The sequence below is a fragment of the Apteryx rowi genome, unplaced genomic scaffold, assembly GCF_003343035.1.
Source record: "Apteryx rowi isolate R43461 unplaced genomic scaffold, aptRow1 scaffold_23, whole genome shotgun sequence".
Classification (NCBI taxonomy): domain Eukaryota; kingdom Metazoa; phylum Chordata; class Aves; order Apterygiformes; family Apterygidae; genus Apteryx; species Apteryx rowi.
The window spans coordinates 4,623,603-4,649,108 of NW_020448641.1; the positions used below are offsets into that span (position 1 = coordinate 4,623,603).

General features: G+C 40.5%; 1 protein-coding gene across 1 annotated transcript in view; it reads left to right on the top strand.

The window, feature by feature from the left end:
* The first annotated feature begins 120 nt into the window (after positions 1 to 120).
* Positions 121 to 25,506, top strand: part of CPXM2 (carboxypeptidase X, M14 family member 2) — an 80,564-nt gene continuing 55,178 nt past the window's right edge. The window contains exon 1 of the mRNA XM_026065669.1: positions 121 to 457. Coding sequence (XP_025921454.1) covers positions 130 to 457 — 328 coding nt within the window. The 5' untranslated portion in view covers positions 121 to 129. The remainder of the gene's footprint in view (positions 458 to 25,506) is intronic.

Sequence of the window (25,506 nt, forward strand, 5' to 3'; positions counted from 1 at the left end):
ACTTATCGCAGACAGGCTTCTTTATCCTTCTTCATGTCCTGGGGATTTGCCAGCTGCCAGGGCTGTTTTTCGTGTTTCCAAATAAAGTTCTGGGACTTGCAAAGGAGATTTACGCAAAAACAAACGATAATGATTGCCCTTAGCAAGAAAGGCTCATGTTCTCAGCTCTGCCTTGCTCTCTGTGCCTTTGGGCTGGTACTACTGGAGGATTTGTCCCAGGCTCTGCTCATGGAGGATCAGGATTATTACCTGCAGGAGATTAGCAACAGGGATCATTATTATTCCTTTCCGTATCCTGGTGAAGAGTATTTCCCCTTCACGGAGCAACCTGGAGAGGAAGGAACTATTCCTGCTGCAGAGACAGAGGAGGAGCACCCAAGGTTCAAACCAAGCAGGAAAGAGTTAAAACCGAAGAAAACCAGCAAAAAAGGAAAATCTGTTCTTGAAACTCCACCAGGTAACTTTCCACCTCCTCCTCCAGAACTTGGAATCTGGTGAATCTCATGCTGACTGTGACTTTTAACATTAATGAATATCCAGTTAATGATAGTCTTGGTAATAATAACAATCAATGTGCTTGTGGTGATGATGATGACAACACATTAATTTTTAATATCTCACAGATCAGATCCTCAGCAGCTGTACAGGCATTTTTAACCCCTTCCTCATCAAGTAAAGAGATTCGAGAGAGCTAATGTATTAATTATGCTGCACTCTAGCTAGTTTATGGACTTCTCCTTCTTAATTACACCTGACCACTGACTTGCAGTTAAAGCTACAGTTCTATAAGCTGATGAAGAAAGGCAGATTCTGTAGCAAGAGCTGGCTGCATATGGTGACACCTAGTTTTATTCCTTGTCGTTTTAATCTAAGAAAGGTTTCTGAATTAATTTTGCTTATGAACTTGTGAAGTACTTTGATATTTCACTTTAAAGTCCTCCAGAGGAAGATATGTAGACAAAGACCTTCCCTGTAAAAGACTAAGCCATAGCAGACTCAATTTAATTAGTGACCTGTTAAATAAAAGAATGAAGCAGCAATAAAAATACATTTAAAACAGGACAGCCCTTAATTCCATCTTTCTATTGTTTGCATTTGGTTGTACGGAAACAGGCAGTTGTTAAAATCTGCAAAGATTTGATCAGTTATTACAGTACAGTTGCTCCCATTAACAGCTAGTTGCACCACCCTGAAATAAGAGTCTGTTCTTCCTGCGTTCTCTGAACGTGTGCTAAGTACTTTACTGTTTGGGGACATTTAGAAGTAAGTTTAGCCCATGTAATAAACTTTAGAGTTGTAAAGTTAGGGGCCAAATCCCATTCCCCTAAGGCTGAACTCCAATTAACTTCAGAAGGAATCTTTTAATATTAACAGCTGTAGCATATGGCACAAACTTTGCAAATAAGTCATTAATACATGCAGTATCAGGGGTCGTGTAGTGACATTAACTTTTCCCAGTTACATGAAGAAGGTAGTAAATGTAGAATTGTCCCTGCAAGGTAGAAATCAACTATCCTTTGATTAGCAAAGATCTGAACTTTCACAGTAAGAACTGGTTATAAGAAATTACTATTTCTGAAATCTTGACAATTGTTTGTGGGGCAGCCAATTTGGATTGTCAGTATAATTCAAGGCAGAAAACACAGATGACAGAAGATATACCTTGTCTGAGGGGCACAGAGACATGAGACATCTGTAGTTTGGCTCTGTTAGGGGCCAGCAGCTAGGTCGCAGCTTCCAAAGCAGATGGCACTGCCAGGGCCATCTGAAGCACTGCCTTATAATGTTTATTCTCTAACCATGGGTAGCACATGGATTTTAAAGCTACCTCAGCAGGAGCCAGGCTTTTTCCTCTGCTGTGTGGTAGAGACAACACTGAATTCCCACTGATAGCGGGGTGTTCCCATGAGGTTCCTTGTCTTTACACAGGATTTGGTTTGTACCCCCATGCACCTCGCCTCCTGCTGCAGTTGCACATAGGTGCAACGCAACGGGCCATATTGCTGCCTTTGGGCCATAAAGATCAGTTGAACAAAACACAATTTCACTGGCAGAATTTCCTGTGCAGTCTTCTCTGGGGAGAATTCCCTGCCGAGGAAAGGGCAGGATGACCAGGGGACTAAATTGCTGGAACTCCTGAAAACTGCTAAGATTCATCACTTGTCCCACAGCTGTTCTGCAATTCAGCTCTGTTTTCAGATTCCCTGTTGGCTCCTTCCCAACTTCCCTGTCATTGTGGCTTCACAGATACTCCAGTAAACACAGGAGCGCTGTGACAGATGAGGATATCACCTAATCTGCGAGGGCAATGTTTGTTTATCTTTACTGAGAGAAAGGCTTTTTCCCAGTTGCCTACCCAATACACTCGCACCTTACAGGCTCTGTAGCAGATAAGGAACCATGCTACCAATAACGGCCTCCTTCCTTTTGCAGCACTGATTCCTTCCAAAACTGTTTTTTTTTTTTTTTAGGCACTGTGTATAGAGTAGCACAAAATTCAAACTATATTATACTTCTGGCCCACTGGGGGAGCAAAATGAGGTCTTACAGGCAGTGTGAATTTGGTCATTTCCTAGCTAAGAATCTGTTTTTACAAATGGAATCACATTCCTTTATCTATATAGGAGTTTATGGAATTAAAAAAGACAAAAGCTCCTCAAACCTTCCCCCCAAAACCCTCCATCATGTGCCAACTGATTGACACATGCAGGACTCATCTGCTAATTTACTACTTTTTATCTTCAACCCCATCTTCAATCACTGAGTCCAGAGAGTCCTTTTTCTTCTGCATTCAGTCAGGTAAATTCCTTCTCCTCACTTTCCTCCTCTTGACAAGACCATGCGCATGGTCAATGGAGAAGCTCATGATGTACCACCAAAAGCAGCTCAGTTTCTGCTTCCACAACTCTTTTGAGACAGCTGAGCAACCAACCCCCAAGCTTTTAACCAGCATGTGCAATAAAAGCTTTTAAAGGTTATAATGTCGTCAAGCCCATGATTTTTTACAAAAATAGCCAGAGGTACAAGCAGCAACTAATCCCCTCCACTAAACTTCTGATCCTTGGTCCAGAGAATGGAAGCTTGATACCTACTCAACAAAATGGACGTTAGACTTATTTTTATGTGTGAAAAAGCAATGTATTCCCTTGGGAGCAGCTGAACTATTTTAACTGAAATAGCCATAATAAACCGTAAGGCAGACACCCAGCAAAGAGAATGGTTACCCTTTAAGATGTAAGTAACTGAAAACAGGAGTCTTTTAACAGGAAGTGTCAGGCAATTTTAACTGCAGACAGTGTTAGAAGTTCTGGCTATAATATATGAAATCTCTCCTCTTCACTCTCCCAAAAGCAGGCAAGGGCACCATGCAGCAGTCCAGCAACTGTGCAGATCACATGTAAAATTCCAGCCAGTGCAGTAACACTAACGCTTAGTGCCGTGTCGTCTGGAGTCAGTTTAAAATGAATACCTGAAAGTCTGGCCCCATGCAGACGTGCCTAAATAGTAATACATACCTCTAATTTCTCACATTTGACCTGTTAAGAGGACAGCTAGAAATAGTAAGAGTGGCTACTAAACGGATGACCCTAAATAGTAACTATGAATCTAGCTGTGTAAATATATATGTGATGTGGCTTGTATACATATGTATATATTTATGTGTTTATGCACATACCCAGAATTGGGATTAATTTAATGGACATGTAGTAAATACAAGAATCTGTTTTTTGTGAGGCTCACTGGAAGCTAGGGCATGCTGGATTAATTAGTTGTTGTAACAAACAATAGGTTGGCTCCGAACGGGAATGAAGAAAGCGGAGGAACAGGAATGTGTGATCTGCCCTTTGGCTGAGCAGCTGGTACTGATCGGCTTTGTATCAAAGTTGAAATAAAACATAAGAGTCTGAAGGATACAGCACATTACAGATGACATGGACTTGATTTATTCAAGCTAATTACTGCAGATGTGAGAATACGGATATTTTCAAACTGTGAAATATTAACGTAGGAACAAATCCTATGGATGTTAGTGGGGCTGCAGTGACTTTTTAACATATTGTTAAAATCAATATTTGCAAATACTTGAATCGGGTAACAGTAAAAAGTATCAACCTGCCTTCCTGCCCCTTAGATAAAACAGTACTAGGTCACCCTTGGAAGGTAAACAGCTGGATTAACAGATCTCTTTACATCTGTACTTCCATTTTCTAATTCCATCCTTGCTTATTTAGGCCTTGATCCAAAGCCTGTTCAAATCAGTGGAAAGAGTTTCATTAACTTCAATGTTTTTCTTTTATGAGGCCTTTAATAGAGGTTAATATGACCATCTGTAGGGCAGACCCCTAGAGATGGTTTTGGGACACTGCCTGCATACAGGCAAAAATTTACCGGTGAGAGGTTTATGGGGCCGTGGTCCCCGTCAGCGCTGCTTAATGTTGCATATTTGCTCTAGGTCATGTGCCATGGGTGAACAGCTCCCACTGCTATTCCTACTGCTGCTGAATCTGCCACAATTAAAATCACCTAATTACATACTGTTGCATACTTCTATTGCTTTTCAGTAAATCTTTGAAATGACTTTAGAAAGACAATGTTAAAAATATTCAGGTGATACAGTTCTATTCCATATCTCCTTTTATGTCTAACATTGTACCACATGCTCCAAAGTATCAACTACGCAGCTTTCCTTAATCTGAGACTATCAGCCTCGTAAAGAATGGATGAAGTTGCTGTTGACTTTAATGATACTGACCCAATGTGGAAGCTCAAATGAATGAGTATCAATACAAAAAATGAAAGTATGTGGCAGTTACCCATTTTTAACATCCATACGTTTTCTGTGGTTTTGTTTCATTACTTGTCATTTGTCCTAAGGTGTGATGATAGTACACTTGCAGTGTTTGACCCTGAGAGGTGCTGTGTGTCCAAATCTACTAGCTTCAGTAGGGGTGATGGGAGCTCCAGCCTGAGGGAATTAGGCCCTGACAAAACTTATACTTGTTATAGTGGTTCTTGTTCTAGCCATAAAATAATTCTGCATGTGAAATTTAAGGAGCCAAGCTCATTTATATGCCAGTGCTCAGAATGGTTTTTAGTACACATCTATTTCATATTTCACAGATCTTTCAGTGCTTGAGCTCTAGGCCAATACAAAGCGTGTACTAGTTATCATCTATTATGCCCTTTATCTGAGGCTTTCCCCAAACTTGTTGAAACTCTTGAGTCTTCAGATGTGCCACTGTTTACTTGTCTTACATCTGCTTGTACTTGTGCAATGTGATTGAATGTTCAATAATGTTTCTGTAATTTTTGTTCCTTTTTCTGATTTATGTAGTACATAGGAATCTCACAGGGGGGTCAGGACTCCCACTGGAACAGGTGTTACTTTTGAGCATATGAGATAGGACACAGTCAATGGTCACAGTGGACAGAGCCTGCTTGTGTGTAATCACAAGAAAACAGAGAGATTACATTCATCAGTGTAAAAAGCAGTAGGATGAGCCTATCAGATATCTGCCTTCTGCCAAATTTCAAGAGACACCAGGGCAAAACCAAGTTTTAATCAAGTTTGAAAATAGGTCAAGCAGTGGGTGCTTATCAGGACTTCCTCCCAAGAGTGAAGGAAGCCCACAGGCAGTTTTTGAACAAATGGGTGCTGAAAGTTGCCTTTGCTTGCAAATTAGCAAGTTAGCCAGCAAAAGAGATGAATTATGGTACTGTTCCTGCTCACACTTTTTGGCGAGGTGCTACACACAGTCTTAAAAACTAGCACCACACCTTAGGTTCTAGATGCCTGCCATTTGCCTCCCTCTGCTCCTGGCTTCCTCACATAGCTTGGTGTGAGTGCTGTTAGTATCAACTTGCGTCCTCGTATCTTGCCTACTAAAAAGCTAGGAATGTGGCCATATAGCACAGGAGGATGTTAGGATGGGGAGAGAGATTTGTGTTCAGTGTCTGACAAGGAGTCAGTGAGGGAAGGCAAAGAGAGGACAAAAGGTTCAATGCAAGCAACCATGAAAATTATCTTGCAGAAAGAATTTGTATGTATAAAAACGGAGTCAGATTGTATTTATTGAGGCATTTTATCAAGATAGTAGATAATCAAGGCTTGGACAGAGTTCTCTGAGTGAATGAAGAGGGACATTATTCAGGAAAAAATGGGAAGATTTTGGTACAAAACAGTAATGAAGACCTAAAGAGATCATGAAGCAAGAAACAGTTTATGAGCTCACTGGCGGTTGCATAATGATTTTGTTCGCTATTAACAAGCTATGAGACAGCATGAAAGGCTGAGATTTAGCTGATAGCTGAACATACGTAAGAGGCAGCCAAAGAAATATGCCAGGTTTCCACTTAGAATTGAAGGAGATGTAGGATGGAGAGGCAGCCTGTGAATCAGCTATGACATAATTGTGGTTTTGTTTGGGATTACCTGGAGAAAAGACAGAAAGGGAGAAGGGGTGGGATTCAAAACTGAGCCCCGTGAAACTCTCCCAGGGAGCTGAAGTGGCAAGAGGGAGGTTCTCCAGCTGATACACTGAAGGAGTACCTAGAGAGTTAGGAGGAAATCTAGGAGGGAAGAGAGTCATAGTAGTAAAAGTTTTCAGAAAAGTTTTGAAGTTAGGAGTGTTGAACTTTGCTGGCAAGTTGAAGATGGAGTAACGTCTCAGAGCTCTGGCTAGGAAGAAGTCATCAGAAACTTTGGCAAGGTGCATTTTAGTGGAATGCAAGGGCCAAAAGCCAGACTGGGCCAGAGCCTAGCATGGGTCTGGAAGAGAGCAATGCCAGGAGTGTTTCAGACAGTGTATTCAATGAGCTTAGAGTGAAAGATGTGAAAGGAAATGGGGCAAGAGCTGGAAATACAAAAGCAGTTCAGAGAGATCAGGAAATAAGCTTTTAGGTTAGGAAACTGAATCAAGAATCAGAGGGTAAAATAAATTGGGGATGCATGTGCACAGGCTGATATTTAAGTGAAGGCTATTAGGGATAAACTACTCTTATAGCTACTAAGAAGAAATAAGCAAGGATTTACAGATATTACTAGTGTTCTTGTTATCTAGTCTATTGATATCCTCTGTTAAACCTGGAGATGATTCCCATCTTTGAGAAGTCCAGAGAAAGAGGAGCACTCCTTTGACCTAGAATGTGGAGTGTTGTTTTAAAACTTTTGCATAAACTTTTTATACCAGTACCTTTTAATAACCAACTCATTGGCCCTAGATGCTCCTTGGAAGATCTCCCACTAATTTTAACATGACCTCGATTGTGTCCTTTTTGCCAGATGTTTAACAAGCAAAGATGAAAACATGTGGCTTTTAATGAGCTTTCTTTCATCTACCAGCTTCTATCGTCTCCTCAGCACATCTACAAATAGAATAATAAAATATAACACAACTATTCCTTTTAAGAGCCCATCTTTTAAAGGATGTCACAATGAAAGAGGCCAAAGGATGACTAATAGTGAATAAACAGCAACGCCTCTTGCAAAACCTTTCTGATTAACGTTTTCCCCTACCCATGGCTTCAGTGAATAATGTAACGTTAGGCAAACTTTTAGAATAAACACATTTGATTATGCCAGAGAAAATCATTTTCCACTGTAACTTTCCCTGAAGTCTTCTCTGGATTCATATTAATTTTTCAGGTGAGAAAAATACCTCTTTAACAGCATAAAAGTTCCACTGAACATATTTTAATAGTATGAACCTGAGTCTGGACCTGTTTCAGAAATGCCAGCATATTACAAATCACTCATTATTTGAATTTGTTCTTATCTTTTAATGTTATTCTCTGTTCAGTGGGCTGATTAGCATTCCAATGGTCCACATTCAAATTTCACTTACTTCTTTTGGTTTTGGAAGGAAGACTTCTGTCAGCTGCATGAATTAGACTCTATCAAAAAGATGAAGTATTCGAAGTTGAAGGTATGGTGGAAAAGCAGCAATTTCTTTAAATTTCAGTATCTGATTTCTTCCTGGGATTTATGAGCCTTGCCCAATTCATTGTCTTTGTAAAAAGCAGACTATCAGAAAGGTGGTCTTGTTTGAGTACAGTTGAAATTTGTTTGTCGTATACACATAGTAGTTGCTTGTGCTTATTCTATATACAAAGGATGCATCAGATCTGGCCTTCTTGTCAGGCCTCTGGTGTGGTTTAGAAAGCACTGTTCACTTGTTCTGTCTTGTGGCAGGGCCTGTCTTATAAAGCAGGGTTTTCTGAAATAAACATATAGGAATATGTGCCTTTTACACTCATTTTTTGGCTGCTCATGGAAAAAAGAAACAAGAAAAGCTCTAGTGTAGCTGATATCGTCCTATTTAAATTCAAATGATTATACATGCAAAATACTTCATGGCCTTTATTCAGATCAAGTAAACACTCACAGAGAGAAAACAGTGGTTGATAATAATAATCATCAATGTTAGTAATAGATAACCAACTTTAATCCTGTGCCTGGGAGCTACCTTAAGAGATGGTTTGGTATACTGATTAATAGGCCATAAATTAAAGAGGGCATTAGAATTTTCATCATGTTTTGATGGGTTTTCATTCAAGAATGGTTTTGGCCATCTCACCTATGCCCCTAATTTGTAAGTTACTTCTCTGTAACATGCCTGAACATACTTTCCATGCCCTGACAGAATAAAGTACATGGCCATGAGAATGAGGACGTTCAGACACCATTGTGGCTAGTCAGAGTAGGGGTTCCTAACAATGCAGCTTTCTGATTAACCTTCTGATTAACTATTTTATTTTWTTTTTTGGCGGGAGGGTAGGATTCCTTCCCTGAGCCATGATACTGGCAAGAGTCCATGCAGATACTGCTCACTAAGCAATAAAGCTCTCTCTCAGGGGTCTGTCTAGCTCCTTTGAAAGTCTTTCTCTGGGGGGTCTTCCTGTTGACTTCAAGAGGTGTTAGGTGGTGGGGGGTTTTTTTGTTTGGTTGGGGTTTTTTTACATATCTGACCAAGTAATGGAAAATACTAGCAAACCTTTAGTAAAAGGCAGTACACTCAATTCATTACTGCTGAGGCAAATACATTTCTAATTTGCTTGTAGTATGGCAAAAGGAGCTTTTATGATTCCGCTCACCTAAGGTTTTTTAGTTCTGGTATGTGGAATAACAGGATATTCTAAACATCTGCTGTGCGTGTTGGAAGGGTTAGAGCAAAATCAGAAAGAAGCAAGTCACTTTATTCTTCATGACTAGCTAATGCTAAATCAACTTGACAGGTGTTTCTCTTTTCTACCCTTAGCTAAAAATGGCAACAAGAAAGGTGAGAAAAACAAGAGGAAGAATGAAAAGATGCCAGATGGTGACTCACAGAGTCAAAGTGCCTATGCAGACGTCAGAGAAAGTATGTGAAGATCATTTAAAGCGTCTCTAGAATGCTTGGTTTTAGCTGATAATCCCTCTAGCCCTGTTCAAATTAAATTACAAAGAATTTTCTGAAGAGGTCGTTGACATACATCCAAGTCCTCCTCTTGACATAAAATAGTTCCCTTCTGCTGAAGTAAATACTAACATTGACAAGTAAGGATTTGCACTGTGTTATTATAGCTAAGATGGAGACCATGAAAGATAAGCATTTTATTCCTTATTTACACAATGGCTTTATAGTGACTTTTTGTTTCTGGAGTGGTGTTTAAAGGAGCTGTCTTATAAAAGGGAATCAGGCCCAATACACTGTAAAATATATTTTGCAAGAATGTCTTGAAAAAAGTTATATGAGATATCACTAATATGCAAGAGCTGGAGAAATATATTTTACTCTTGGATTAGCAAGAGTGAATAATTTCCTATTCTGACAGAGTAGTGAGCCTTAACCTTGCACTGCATGGTCTTTGTGTGAGCAGGTCAGGTGAAGGACAACAGCACAATCACAACTGTGGTTCCTGTGCTGTGGATTCATGTCCACGGTGGTTTGACCTGATATTCCAGAAGATCGCACAAAAGCCAGCAAGATTCAGCAGACTGTAATGACTTGCAGTAACTATTGATCATGGGTGAAGCTGAATTGTCAATTTAATGGTGAAAATACCTGGATACAGTATTAATCTTCTACTTACTTCTAGTCATTTACAGTCTGAGAATACTGTAAGCATACAGTGCTGTTACACAATAAATATATAGTTCTGCTACTGCTTTCACACAAGCGTTAGCACGATGATGTATCTGGAAATGTGCTGCTGCATCCAAGAGTCCACACAAGAAACATAATGAATTACATAATGAATGAAATGAATGAAATTACATGAATACATAAATTAAACATGGCTCATGTACTGGAAACACTTTTTTCTGAGTTTATCTACTCTGTATTTTCTAGCTACTGACATGGAAAATATAACATTCAAAGTGAATAGTGTAGCTGATTAATTTAACTGTCTTTTTTGGGAGGGTTAATCACTTACAGACCTATTCTGGGTTTAACTTCTTTTTTCCATTCATGGGAATTGTCTAACAGGCTTCTTGTGTGAGCGTATGTCAGCTTTAGACTGCTTGTGAATTAGCTGGGGTGTGTAACTGGCAATAGTGTTGTTCTGCTGTGATCAACATGATTCTTAAGGACCCAGCTCAACAAACAATGCAAATTAAATGTTCATGAAGTTGATATTCTATTCATTTTTTTTTACTGACACTCTTCTAGCAATAAAAGAGTTTTGAAAGAAGGGTGGTCTGATGTTCAAGACAGCAGACTGCAATCTAAGAGAGAAGCTTCTGGCTTTTCCAATGTATAGACTCTGGTGACTAACCAAGGCAGCACCCAAAGCCATGGAGACTTTCTATATGCAATGCCTGTGGAAAGTTAGATGCCTGTGAAGGGGTCCAGCCAGTATAGAGAACGTGGAGAACACCAAGGAGGGGTGCATGTCTTGTTGACTTTCTTCACTTGTAGGATTGAAGAGAGACAAGTGACCTTAGAAATGTGGCCACATGTAGGGGTGATTTTGGTAGTGGTGGCTGGTACTGCAGCTGATCTTTCAGTACTTCATCCCTTGGGAGTTAATAAGAAATACTAGAATAATAATCAGAGCAGGACTTCTCTTCCCCTAATCCTTATGTTTGAGAATCATGCTCATCTTTGTTCTCCAGCCCTCATTCAGCTCTTCCTGACCTTATGAAAAGTGGAATAGCTCCAAGAGTTTGGGCTGAGAGCATGTAAGCCTTAGCAGCTTGACGTACAGCAACATTCCCTGTGAGGTGTGTGTTCATGTCAGCACTTAGAGTGGTTTAGCCATCAGGGCAATTGCTTGAAGTGAGCTAAAGGAAAACATCCTGTGCCATTATTTTGGCTGGTGGCTATGTTTTGAACAGAGCCTGGTATGTTAGACACATTTAAAGCCTAATACCACTGTCCTTTATGCCCAGTACATTTCACCTCTCGCCTCTGGGAAACACATATTAAAGAACTGTTTGAATATACTTCCGTTATCATCACAAACTTAATATATATGCATTATAGACTTTATTCCTTCTCCTGGACAAGAGGGACTGACGTTCTAACAACGTGTGCATACACTCAAGCAAAACTCCACCCCGGTCCCTGTGATCAGGCTACCAGGGCTAACACTGTAACAAACTGAATCTGTGCTGATCATGGTAGAACACAGAACCAAGAAGGTTACAACAATTTGAACACCTATCTGCTACAATCTCCACCCCTTGTCTCTATAAACTAGACTGCTTTAACATCATAATTTTAACTCTTATGACAAACTACAGGCCTTGTCCTTGCAAAACGCACAGCCAAGCTCATTATAGCCATTTGAATATTCATTCATTACAAACTCCACACTTGGTGCCTCCACAGGGTACCTCCTTCGTGGAAACAGCAGGCTCGGGCCATTGCTCCACATATCCCTCGCTCAGCTGATCCCAAAGCCCCGCTCCGGGGGTGCCCATATCCCCCAGCAACTACCATCCCAGGCAAAACAGTCTCCACTGGGGGAATTTCACTTCGTTTCGTTTACTGCCAATTAACAAACTTTCATTGCCGATTCGGGTACTGAGAAGCAATGAAGACATAAGCAGTTAAAGGAGCACCTAGGCAAGCACCCTTCCTCCCCTCGCCCAGGCTCTGCTGCAGCCCGACACCCCCGGCCGCTGCCCCGCTCCCTCCGCGCCTTGCACTCCGTCTCGGCCAGGTCCTCGGCGAGGTGACGCCGGTGCGGGAGCTGGGGTCAGTGCCGGCGGGTTTCCTTCTGCCCTGCCTCGCTTCCTACTCTTTTATTCCGCTGTTTCTTGCTTCTCACTGCTTCCCTCTGCCCCGGTGCGGGCCCCGCCGTGGGCCGCAGTCCCTGGGGTGTCCTTGCCCTGGAGCGCCTCCAGCCGTGCCCCAGCAGCACCCCTCCGTCCCCCTTCTCCAAAACGGCCTCTCCCCACGCGCTCCCCTTCGCGTGTCCCCCTCGCCGCTGCCGCCCTTGGCTGATGCGCGGGAGCCGCGGCGCGGGCGCTGCGCTGCGCAGCCGGTTTCAGAGCCGGCTGGAACCGGCTGGAACCGGCCGCGACTGGCTGGGGGTGGTTTCTGCAGCCGGCAGGCGCCTGCTCYCCAAACCCTCCCGTTTATGCCCAGTGCAGTCCCCGGTTTGCCTTTTACCTGTTTCCTTGTGTGAACTTCAGAAAGCAAAACAGTTTCCTTCTTGACCCCGTTTTAATGGGAGTTGTGTGTGAGCGGGTAGGGCAGAGCGAGGCCAAACACGGCCCTCCTGCAGCACGTCCGAGGCGTGCTGGGGACCGCCGGGGCGCCTTAATCATCGCAGCGTGCGGGGAGACACCGTCTGCCAGGGGAGCAGCTGAAACCATCCCCGTCTTTCGCAGAAATTAGAGTATTTTTATGTTCACCTCTTCAGAGATACTGTATTTTATGGTGACAGGTTTACGGCTCTGCTCTTCTGTCAGAGTCCTCCTAAAACATCTGTCAAGTGAAGGGAAAAGTTCAGCATATTTTAAGAGAGTTGATTTCAGATCTGCGTGTAAGCACTTCCTTCCACCACCACCACCACTACCACCCCTATCACCAGTTTTGGCTTCAACACAAATAATCCAAGCTGTGACCACGGCTACCAACATATGCAATGCAAAATGCTGCAGACATGTTTGAATTATTTGGTATTGCTAAAAATAAGCAGGCAACAAATACGTATTTGGGGTTTTTTGATGCTTGAACACCAGTCAAATACCAATCATACTGACATTTTGAGAGAACCCCTTATACAAAAGGAATAGCATGGGAAGCTTTTCAAAATATGGCAAAAAATGCTAGTATAGGAGTTATGCAGCTAAAATGCCACAGAGCTCTTTGAAAACATGGAGAGAAAATAGCACAAAACTATTCCTCCAGAAATGCATTCCGTATTTTTATTCCGTAATCCTGAATCAGATTCTGTTTCTCACCTGTTAGCAAGTTGAAAAGCACTTCTTTGCGCTCGGGGAAGCTTGCCTCCAAGTTTTTTCCCCTCCACCTCATACATACAGCGCTTTGCAAGGTGGAGAATGCCTGTGCTTGCTAAATCCCTGCTGCTGTTGYGGGTTGGAAGGAGGACGGGCTCTCCAAGGCAGCACCTGACTTAGTGATAAATCCCAAATCATGGCCTGCATCCTTCGCATCAGCCCATTCACGTTTTGCAGCAGAGATGAAGACTCTGTTGGTGACAACATATGCTGTTGATRGCACAACAGTGTTCTTCGGGTGAAGGATGTCCACCTCAGCGGGCAAGTAGTATATATTTGGATTTATTTGAATGGGTTCCTGAGCAGTCCTCATTGGGTCTGCAGGTAAGTATATCACTTTAATATGAATCTTTGGACTTTCATCCTTGAGCAAGCATACTTTTTAGCATGCATGCAATTTTGAACTCACTGATAACTCACATGATATCTTTTGAAGCTTCTGACACACTTAGCTTTGCTTCATTGAGACCTCCTGTGTGCTAAATGCCTGTGGTTATGAGCCTTTGCTGGACCAGGGTTGATTGTTAAACAAAGCAGAAAAGATGTTTAGACAGAATGAATTTTGGGAATCTTTTTTGGACTGCGCAGAGCAGCAAGCTCACGGGAAGCTGGAATGAGGAGGAAGGACCTCCGAACACTCAGTCATTTGATTTGGAGAGTTGCCCACCCTTTGAGATACTTGCCTAAACCTTGTTTGAACTGTGTCGGCTCCTTTGCTCAGTGGCATGGTGCTGGAAGCTTCATAAGAGCTTCCCTGCTGGATCTTCAGTTCTTTCCTCTGAAATATTGAGAGCCAGGCCTTTCTCACGCAATTTTTAGCAATTCTCTTTCTGCAGACAGGAAGCTTGGAGGCTTGTGAAAATGCAGAGCACTCAAAATTTAAGAGATATTAACTGAGTGTTTAAAACCACAGGATCCGGGTGCTTGCTTGGGCTTGAGGCAATTTTTTCTTTTTGCTTTTTTTTTCTTAGTTCTCTAAATTGGCTCCCCCATCACTAGCTTGAAGGCAGGTATAGAGGAGGAGGTAAAACGGAAGGACGAGGGCATGCGGGAAGTGCCATCTTCACAATGGGCATCTGAAAGCTGAGAAGGTTAAAATCCTTTGGGAAGATTAGCAAAGGCTGCACGAGAAGCACAGCTGGTGAAACGTGGGAAAGACGGAGCATGACTGAAGTGTGCTTGCGTGTCTTCTGAACTCCTTAAAAATCATGTCCTTTTCAGAAATGACTAAGGAATAATTAACTGACTGTGCAAACTGGGCTCTGTGCTTAGATTTCTTCATCGCTGGTGCATTTTTCAGTGGGATGCCTCTGCTGTGCTGTTTTTTTTTTCCCCGCAGTGGGCCCAAACCCCGGGTCATGGACCTGCTCCCAGGGAGACCTTCCCTCCCACACCCATTGCTTGCGCCCCAGCAACTTACTCTTCTGCTCTTTATTTATTTTTTATTTTTTTTGAGCCTGGTCACATTTCAATCCCTGCCTGGATTTTATTTCCCTAAATCCTAGAGATTTAATTGTTTCTTGAAGCTTTACTTTCTGTTGCTTTGAACTTTTAAATACTTTATTAGCTTTCAGGGTGATTTTCATGGGTGCGTCAGCTTGGACTTAGGGTGCTCTAAGGGAAAGAAGGCTCTGTTATATGAGTTTCTAAATCTTTTGCTTTTCAGGACCTCTGGGTATATCAAAAGAATCTCTAGTTATTTTCTGTGTGCACTTGGCCATTGTTTTCAACCCCTCACTTGAACAGTTTTCCACTGGGCTAAAATGTATCAGCTACTTCTGACTTCTTTAGTACTGTGTTAGAGCTGAGCCTGAATCAACAAACCAATAAAGTCTGTCAAAAACAATAATTACATAAAAAGCAAAACAAACCAACTAAACTTATTTTTTCTTTTACTGTGCTCAAGAAAATGCAGACTGATTCCTTTTTAAGGGTTGRGAAGGAGCACAGAGTTTGAAATCAAGTTACTTGTAACCACACAACTTTCTTCTGAAATCACTGTATGAGCAATAGCTCCAGACACTATGATGACTTCTATGCTTTATGAGAAGTGTTTATTTTTAATCATTGTTATTATTATTTCATATGAAACAATAACAACAGATGTGTTAAAAAAAAAAAAACTGTACAAATGTCTAAAGTTACCGCTAGATCAGACACAGCAGGTCTTTATAAAACTGAGGCTTACACTTTATAAAAGGTTTTAAAACCAAGTTGGATTGATTTTAGGTRTTTCCTGTCACAGGCTCCCTATATAGGTCAAGTATTTAGCCCAGATGTGCAACCTGGAGGAGGGAGAGACAGGAACGGAGGCCAGTCTGTGCATGGTGACAGTTGTGGGTGGAACACACAAATAAACTCTCTTAACCTTGAATATTCATTCATACCACCTCAGTGATTCTTCCTTGTATTGGGCAACAAATTACTACTGTTACAAGAACAGGGATGTTAATTGGAAGAGGCTGGTTTAAGCAAATTTTGATCTCTTTTCTCTCCTCATTTTCGTATGATTGTTTTCTTGGCAATCTCTGCTGAAGTGTTCAGCCCTCCTTCCTGCTCTATACATCGAGGTGTGTGTGTGTAATTATGTGTTCGTCTATATGCAGGGGAAGCAAAAGGTAATGTCACTTCTGATTAGCAGTGTATTCTTTGGGAAGATTTAAAATTGGCAAGGATTAGTTTTTCACAAATCAGCAGGGAAGAAATGACTCTAAGAAAGATTGTCCTGAAGTATTCACACAGGTCTCACTGCAGTTACAGGCTATTTCTAGTCTACGTTTTGTTGGTAAATGCACATTTTTAATTTTAATCATGAAAAATGAAAGTAAGGTAGTTAAAGATGACATTTCAGCTTAGAGCTAAGATCATTAGTGACTGTCTGCTGCCTAGAAAGATGGCTCATACTACTTTGTCACCATACTCTAGTGCTCACTTGCTCCCACCAAGAGCTAAGTCAGAAAGCTAAACTGATAGAAAACCTAGTCTACTCAAAAACCCAAGAACTGTGGAGCAAAGTGATCTTATCTTCCTCCCTGACTGATTTGTGTTAAACTTCGGACTACTTCATAGAGGAAGATAATGCATCTGTTTCAATATCATCTCCAGCACACTTTCCACTTTTTAGGACAGTTTTGTCAATGCTAGAGCTTAAACTTGGTTAAAAGTTGAATGGCAGTAAGTAGCATGGACCAGGAAACAGCTATTTCTGTCTTCTCAAGTGTGACAGATTTACTACTTAGCAATGGAAGTGACTACAGTAGCGGTGATTAAAAGTTAATGGTGCATCAGCACTAATGAGAACTCTTTCACAGCCTTTGAAGTTTTTCCTGCTCTATGTGTGTGGGTTTAATGTGTGTGGGGGAGAGAGAGAGATGGAGAAAACTGGGTGATACCAGAGTAGTGCCATTCATTTCGGTGGAATCATGCTTTTTTAGAGAACTGGTGGAGTTGTTCATGCATATTTCACCACTAGGTCTACTGCAGTCTCAGGTGTGTAGTTCTGATCCTCGTGACRGAGGATATATGGTCCCTTTCTTTTGTCCTCCCACTTGGATACTTCTCTTGTGCCGCCTGGGATTCCTGTAATGCTCCAAAAGGGTGTCTCTGCAGCAAAATCCTTAAAGTAGACAGAATTCCTGACAGATGTCTATTCCAGGACCCAAAATTTTGGAAAATTTCCAGGTTATATATGTCTCATTTAGTCAACTGGAGAAGCAGCACCCTGTTATTCAGGAATATGCTACAGGGGTCTTGAATTAAATTCACCTAATTGGGCATGACTGAAGATTTATAGGAACAGTCTAGGAAGAGAATCCAAGGCTGTTTTGGAGCTAATCAAATGGAAAAGTTTTGGATGAAGGAAAAAGTTTTCATATTTTTGCTAATTTGGAAATTTGTTACCTAGTTAGGAATCGAGTTATTTTTTCTATCCCATGTCAGGTTTTGGTGTCATAATATAGTCTTCTTASAGACTACACACAAACTTCTTATACTAGACATTGATATTGATCTGGCTGGATGCATTTTTTTTTCCTTTTTCTCTCATTTTGGTAAAATATTGTGATATCAGCCAGGATCCTGATCCTGTAACAGATATATGTCCTAAACTCTATTTAATTCTTGATCAAATTAAGGAAGGACATTTGCACCTATRTGATGGTGTTTAAGGAATTTCCTGACTATGCTGTCACTCTGGACAGTTGTGCAGGGAATGTGCTATACTTCACTAACTGCGGAGGTACTTGCTTCTGTATAAAATTCCTACTACACCTTTCATATGAGGAGGGCGGAAAATATTTGTATCATGATAAGTCAATTTTATACCTGTACAATGGTTTTCATGCAGTCGTACTGTTTTGGTAAAATATGCTCAAATGGAAATGTAAAAATGGTTAAACGTAAGTACTTTAAAGATGTCTTGTTTATTGGGCCAGAGTAGTATCTTAAGATAGTAGTTGTTTTCTTTCTTGATTTTGTACTTGCTAATGGTATTCCAAGTTTAGATGTTATTTTTAATAGATGCRATTAATGTTCTTCTTGTAGAATCTTTGGTCTTGCAGTATATCTCAGCAGTTTGATGTTTTAAGATATTTCTGGCATGAGCACATTGGACAAATATCCATTTAAAATAGTAACTTTAGTCCTATGTTCAGCCTTTCTGAAAGCGGTCTGAGTCAGTTTTTTGTCTCCATTGTTTGGCTAAGTCTATTTGTCTGGCTCTGGAAAAAAAAGAATGGTTCTTATTTTTGATGGCTGTACTCAGTTTTGTGGGTTTAGTTGGAACTGCAGAAAGTCTTCRTCCTGTCCTTCAGACAAACATCAGAGGAGACATTTTAAAATTGCTAGCACTTAAGTCAGCCTCACTCAAAGTTCATAATAAAAAGTTAAGAATTGATCTGATATTTTTATAGCTGTATTTTTTAGCCATTAAAGGGAATAATATGACTTTTTCAGAGTGACTAAATGCACATACTGCTTTGTAGAGAATGTGGAGGACTCGTCAGGTTTGGATACAGATGAGTGGATACCTTTTATTACAAACATCTGGAAACCTTTCCTGGGACTATGCCTGCAGTGATACTTAAAGGCTGCATATGGTGATGGTCAATACTGTAATTCAGCTTGCTCCCTCATCGTTTTTTTTGTTAGGGCTGGAAGCCTTGACCAAGTCTGAAATATGAGGCGCTGTTGAATTCCTACCCTGGTCCTTTGCACAGGCGTACAGCAAGGCAGGAGTTTCGCAGGTCCCAGTTTCCGATTGTCCTGTCTGCATCCCCCCCCCTCCCTTTTTTCTCTTCCTTTCTCTTTAAGTAGAGAGATACAGGGAAGGAGAGACAAGGGCAGTTTAAGACACGTCCTGCTCTGTAAATAAGCAGAAGAAGCAACGAAACAGGGAAAGGCAGTTCAAGCTGGAAGGTGAGCTTCCTGAACATCAGTGCAGATATATTTACTGGTGAGCTGTGCCCCTCTCGCAGTATTAGGGACCCCAGATTGGTTCTGATGGCCATATGCACAGTATGCATATCCAGCTGCAGAGACTGACTGCATTGGCTTGTTCAGTGTGGGCTGCAGCTCTGAGTCGTATTTCTATACATACCCACCTCTCCTCTTTGATATACAAATGCGTCTGTGGGCACATATGGTTGCTTCTTTCCCATGAACAGAAGGGCTACAGTTAGCAAGATTCAGACCTGGGAGGAAAACTGTGAAGTGCTGCTGTGCCCGAGCATGTTGATTTTATGCATGTTGGACAGAGCTTCTGCATTGTCCACATCATAAATCACATCGCCTTCTAGGCAACCTATGATGGTGGCAGCAGCATGCTGCTCAGGGAAGGTTATATGGTATCTGAAGTTTAACTGAGTCTCTTGAGTCTGAAAACTTGGCTAGAAAGCCTCCAGAGAACAGGCTTTCTGGAAATTCCTGCTTCCAGCTGTGCCAGGAATCATAGAAACTCATCCTGCTAAAGGTGCTATTTTGTCATATCTAGAACCAGCCACAACCCTGGATGTCTGAGGGAGCAAAAATGTGAAAAAATAGTAAAAAAAAAAGTGTACTTTCTGAATCTCAAAAATGTTTTGGTTTATGTCCAATGTGACCTAAAGGGTCAAGATAATTTATTCTTTACTTGCCTTGGATTGCTGAATTTTCCTTAACCTTGGAAGCAGGAAAGGGACACTATTAGCCTTGCAGAGAGTCTGTACCCTGCAACCTTTAAAATAAATTGTGTGCCCAATTCTGCCATCTGGTGCACAGTGTTTAGGTAACATAGAGGGAGCAAGTTACAGTGTGACCTTTTGAAAAAGCATAAATGTCTATAATAGAAATATAACTGACCTGTTCCCCTATCACAACGAGACTGGGAACATATAAAATATAATAGTCTGGTTCAGATTTCGTGGCTTTTTGACTGTGGTCACACAGGAAAGTGGTTCATTTGTGTCCAGTTATGTTACAGATATCTCTATCCTTTACAGAAGCAGAGGAAAAAACAAAAGTTAAAAATGAAGCAGAGCGTAGGCTGAATTAATAAATAGTGCATAGAAATAGAGAGTGAGAGAGAGAGAATATGGTGTGATATATATGAGGCATAATCAGTATACATCCATATGCCAGCATAGCTTTGGCAGAGCCTTTTGTTTCTGCAACACAATGCAAAAAAACAGAAGTAGTGGTGTTCATTTTGTAAGGGTTCATAATGTGTTCTTAGCTCTGATTAAGGCACCATTTCTGATGTTCCTGAACAGCAACATTTGAATTTTAAGGGCCAGTCAAGAGCTGAGGTAGGAGAATCCGGAGGTGTTAAGTGTCTTTGCACCACGGAGCTCTGCGTGCTGCTGGTAAGAGGTGTGGTAAGGACACGACTTTTTTGGCCTTRCCTTTTAATAGGGAGTGGGCAGATCCCTGGTTCTCCCTCACAGCGCGCTCATCTACATTTCTGCTGTGTGATGTAGGTAAGAAGAGAGCTGTTTCGTTTGGATAGCAAGGGCAGTGAATAACAAACACAGTGGGTGAAGGCTCCTCAGGCCCTTGGCGCTGAGCAGGATGCGGTGCTGGTGCAGCCGTATCGGCTTGTACCCTTGGCTTTGCACGCAGGGCACTTCCACCCGGAGCTGCCGCTGCCTGTGGGTGCGCTCTTAGTGTGAACGGCAGAGTCTCACTCGGTATTTGGCTTCACCTAAAGCCCAGGGAAATATTCTTCCTGATTTAAGAAAGCTTTGGATCCAGAGCCTCATACCAGAGTTGCTTTTTGTGGTTTCAGATCTAAAGCATTTTTTGTTAGTTTTTTTAATCTTCAGCAGCAACCATGAAGACAAATGTGTGTTACAGTCTTGTGATAATATTACCCTTTTACTTCCAAGAGAAGTCCCCAGTGTCTTAAACCCCATGCAGTATTTGCTGCTTGTGCTAGAAAAATGCATGGCTTTGATACAACATTAGAGCACAACTAATGTTGTCTTAGGATAGAGAAAATTTGGGGATCTATTTAATCCTTTATTTGAACTTCAACCTGGGACTATAATTTGGTATTTTAAATTCTATATAGGGGATTTGTTGTAAGTGTGTGTTGTTTGCTTTGTTCCTTTGCTGCCCTGGGAATGGTTTATAAGAAAAAAACAAATAAAAGCGAACTGTGTGCTTGAAGAGCCTTCATCTGCCTGTAGTGCTTCAATTAATCTGGGGTGCACAGGGGCCGGTGGCCTGAATTCAGACTAGGAGAGAAACTAGTTTGTATTACTAGCAGTATGTTGTGCATGAACAAAGTCAGAAGGTGGGAAAACCACTCAGACTGAAATCGATAAACCTGTTTCCAGGRAAAAGCTGGGGCAGACCAAGTATAGAATGTGACTCATGAACATCTGTGAAAATTTCACACTTCTGTGATCACATCTTCAAAACAGGAAAATTTAGCTAGACCATGTTCCCCCCACACAAGTGGTTTAAGACTGTAAATATAAGAAATTATTTAGAAAATGGAGAATCTTGTTCTGTTTAATTCAGCCCCCACAAAGGCTGCATAACAGTGAAGCACTCCAAACAGATATTCAGCAAGTAACTGCTCAGTAGAAAAGTGTATATACTGTTACTGCACTACTCAGGTACATTGCAGTATTAAAATACTTTGCATGTCTGTTATCTAAGTATTATTTGAGACACAGGAATTAGACTGACAGAGTTTCCATTAAAATTTTCCACTATTAAGAGATGAATTATCAACTATACTTTTCACAGGAAAACCTCTGAAGTTAACTATTAGGGTCAAACTTATTATGCTGACCTCATTAAGAGTATTTGTGTAAGACTATAATGATCTAAGAATTGGATCAGAATAGTATGAATAAAATAATAAACATTAAGGTTTTTATTCCTAAAAATATATGCTTAACTGTGTGTTTAGCTTTCATATGTCAGTAGCTTCACAGGTTTGCAGCTTCTTAGTTAATGATGTTCAAGTATTTTGCTTAAATGAGGCCTACATTCTGCATCTACCCTGAGCTGGTCCAGAAGAAGAAAGAGAGAATCAGGAGAGGGGATTAGACTATGTCCAAGTTTGATAAGTGAATGTGTAGCCATTTGCAGAAAGAAGAAACTGGTATTGATTACAGTAATAGGTTACTACTAGAAATAGGGATAGCATCCCAGAGCACATCAAACTGGCACCATACCGGATCCCCTTCCCAGCACTGACAAGTCATCTGTCATCGGTCGGCGCATCCTGGTCCTTCTCGCTCTCCCTGTTTGGGCAAACACTGGCCCAACAAAGGCCCCGATATGCGGCATACGTTTTCTGACGCTGTAAAGTGGCCGGCATGAGAGGGCCTGATTTTTAAAGGAGCTTTAGTCCGTTGTTGCCAGTGAGAATTTTGTCTGGGCTGCATTACTGAAAATCATACTTGCGATGTATATTTTGACAGAAAATGCCCAACTTACAGAAATCAGTTACACTGGAAGGATCATGAGGTGATCATGTTTATCACAGTGAAAATCTCACCCAGCTTCTACTAAAGTCAGTGGGAGTTCTGCTTTTGACTTTGGTGGTGCAGGCTTAAGGCCCAAATGCACAGCTACAGATACCAACGAAGAAAAATACCTGGCACTAAACCCATCATTTGTATAGAGAAAATTCTCTGTCACTTTACGTCAATGCTGTCTGGATTTCCACTTGTCTCCTCAGGACTGTTACATCTCTATAATATAACAACCCTTTTGCCCAAATAAATGTTTTGAAGTGCAAGTGGATTCATATCTGTTTAAAAATGACAAAGCTCCTGGAGCTAAAACATATTTGAAATCACAAAAAATAAATAGTCAGTCAGAGTACATTCAGCTTCCAAATGTCAGGGAGACTGTCAGACTGCAAAAGGCTGATATTTCTCCTTTTACAGATCTGAGTATCCCTGTGTGTGAGGAGTTAGACAAGCACAGACTTGCGGAATTGAAAAGGATTATAGGTATGGCCCTTAAAAATCTAAATAAAAAGGAAACGTGCTGCTTTTTTTCTGTATGAAAAACAGAACATATTCCTAAATTGATGGAAAATATTCTTTAAATAAAGCGATCATTTGGCTGCTGTGCTCCCCAAAAAGAACAATAAAGAATGATTTCCTAAATGCATCCTTATTAGATAAAAGAGCTATAAAGACTATCAGTGCTTATCTGACAATCTTTATTTATAGCAGAAGAAAATAAAATAAATGAATAATTTAGGCAATAAAGATGAACATGAGTGTTTTCCCTGCCATATCTTCTGCTGATGAAATTAATCTGCATTTCTAAGAATGCCTGCTAATAACATTGTATGATAAAGAACAGATAATGTTGCAGCAGAGCAACTGTAAGGGGTATTTATGCTGCAGGTATAAAGATGACCTGCACAAGCTGTTTTTTTTAACCAGAGCTTTAGTGGAAGGTGGTGCATCAGTAGGGCACAGCCATCACGTAGCTGTCACTGCTCTCAGACCTGGGCTAATATCGCTGCACAGTGCAGAGCCAGGCGGAGACAGCAACTTGAGTTGGTGCTGGCCTGAGAAGGGATCTCAGTACCTCCTTCAGGTAGTCCCAGGATATGGGCAAGCCCTAAAATATAATGCAGCTTGTTGTAATGTTTGATTTCAAGAGATGAGGCTGTGACTGAAGTAATTCTGAAGTGTTTCCCCCACTCCCTGTGTCAAGGGACACATGATGGCTAACAGTACTGAAGCATTAGAAAAGCCTTGCTGGCCTTAGCCGTGATAAAATCATCCATCTGGCTGGAAGAAGCATAACTGAAAATATTGGACGTCATTGAGATATAGCCATTTAACATAGCTAATAGGAAAGTTATTTTGAAATGGAAACCTCACAAGAACAGTGTTCAAGATACAAATTTTATTAAATCTGATTCCAAGCCCTGTCTCTCTTTAGGCCTTGGAATTAATTAATTTGATCCAGACATCTTATTAGTGACTCGTTTCTAAAATGAATACCTATTCCTGGTTGAAAATCATGCGTGAAATCGTGGTAGATATGGGCCAGGAAGAGAGAAATGTCCACACCTGAACCTTTTCTCTGAACCTGTGAGTTTAATGCTTGTTGTTCTTTTGCTGTAAAACAGAAGTACTGTGGTTAGATACTGATAGGTTTTGTTAGTAAGTTATTATGTATGTAGTGCATGGATTTAAATGTCATTCAAAGCCAAAGTTAAATTTCCTGTATTTGTATGATTTCTCTTTTAACCCATTAAAGAAATTACCAAATAGTTAGATCGTTTCCAGTTAAATTTATAAGGTTTGAATTGGTGACTATTTGTGTTACCCAGTTTCTATAGCTTGTGTATTTATTTTCCAAACTAGCATGGAGAGTACAAAATCAGTAAGGCAGCCTGATAAACTGTGTGACAATTTCCATTATTATATGGAAGTTTTCCTAAAATTACATAAAATATATTAAAACAATGCTTTAAAAAGTACAGTTTTTATGAATGCCATAAATCAGTTCCTTTTCCTTTATATTTGTTAAACATAATTAGATTGTCCTGGATATCTCTAGTAGGTTAAGGAAAGAGTAAAAAAACCCAACCAAATAATTTCTCTAAAACTAAATTTGAAGTATGACTCAGGATACTTCTTTTTTTGTCCTGTAGTGAACTGGCAACTTTAGGTGGATTATATTACATTATAGTGAGTAACTTGGAGTTAATCAGACTGGGCTGTACTGGAAACTTTGCCTTCACCTTCTCTACACATTACGGATAAAAGTTTGTATTTGATATTTTGGTATAATATACTTCTCTTTTTATTGTATTATTGATGATGAAATTCATATACATGTGGAAAAAAATAATATTCCTAAAGAGTTAGCAATAAAATATTATGGCTATTTGTAGAAGACATAATTATGTTTAAAAGCAAAATCAAAGATTTTTTCTTGTAGAAAATGGCACAAATTCCATATTTTGTTGCTACTGCAAACGATAGACTTGATGAGTCCCAGATTATTAACCCTATGAAGACCTACATGGATGGAAACATCTAAAGGTCAATGGTCTTTTGTGAAGAATCCTGCTCTTCCATTCTCCGTTTGGGAGGGTCTCTGGAGAAAGGGAGGCTGACTGTGAAGGGAATGTCTTTTATAAATTTTGAATCAGGTGCTGGAGCAAAATACTTGTTTTTTCTTACGAAATTAAAAGAATAAATCTTTAAGTGATTTGGTAAATTGGTAAGTTAGTGCTACAACTTTACGGCTAGAAATGATAGCTTAAATTCTAGTTCTTATTTCCAGAGAAAGTGAGTTAGGTGCTCTTGTTCTAATTTACATAAATAACAGTGCATATAAAATCCTATTAAATTGATCGTAAAGATTCGAATGATTTCACCTAAAATATTGTAAGGCTTGAGGTCATTAAGAGAGGACAACATACTGTTAACAGTGTATTGCATAGTTTTCATCAGAGGTATCTATACTGCATATCATAGATAGCTACTGCCTGCTCTTAAAGCCTAATCTTGCTTTCATTGAAAGCTCCCGTTAAATTGAGCATTTCGTAATATTGGCCTGTTAATCCAATGCAT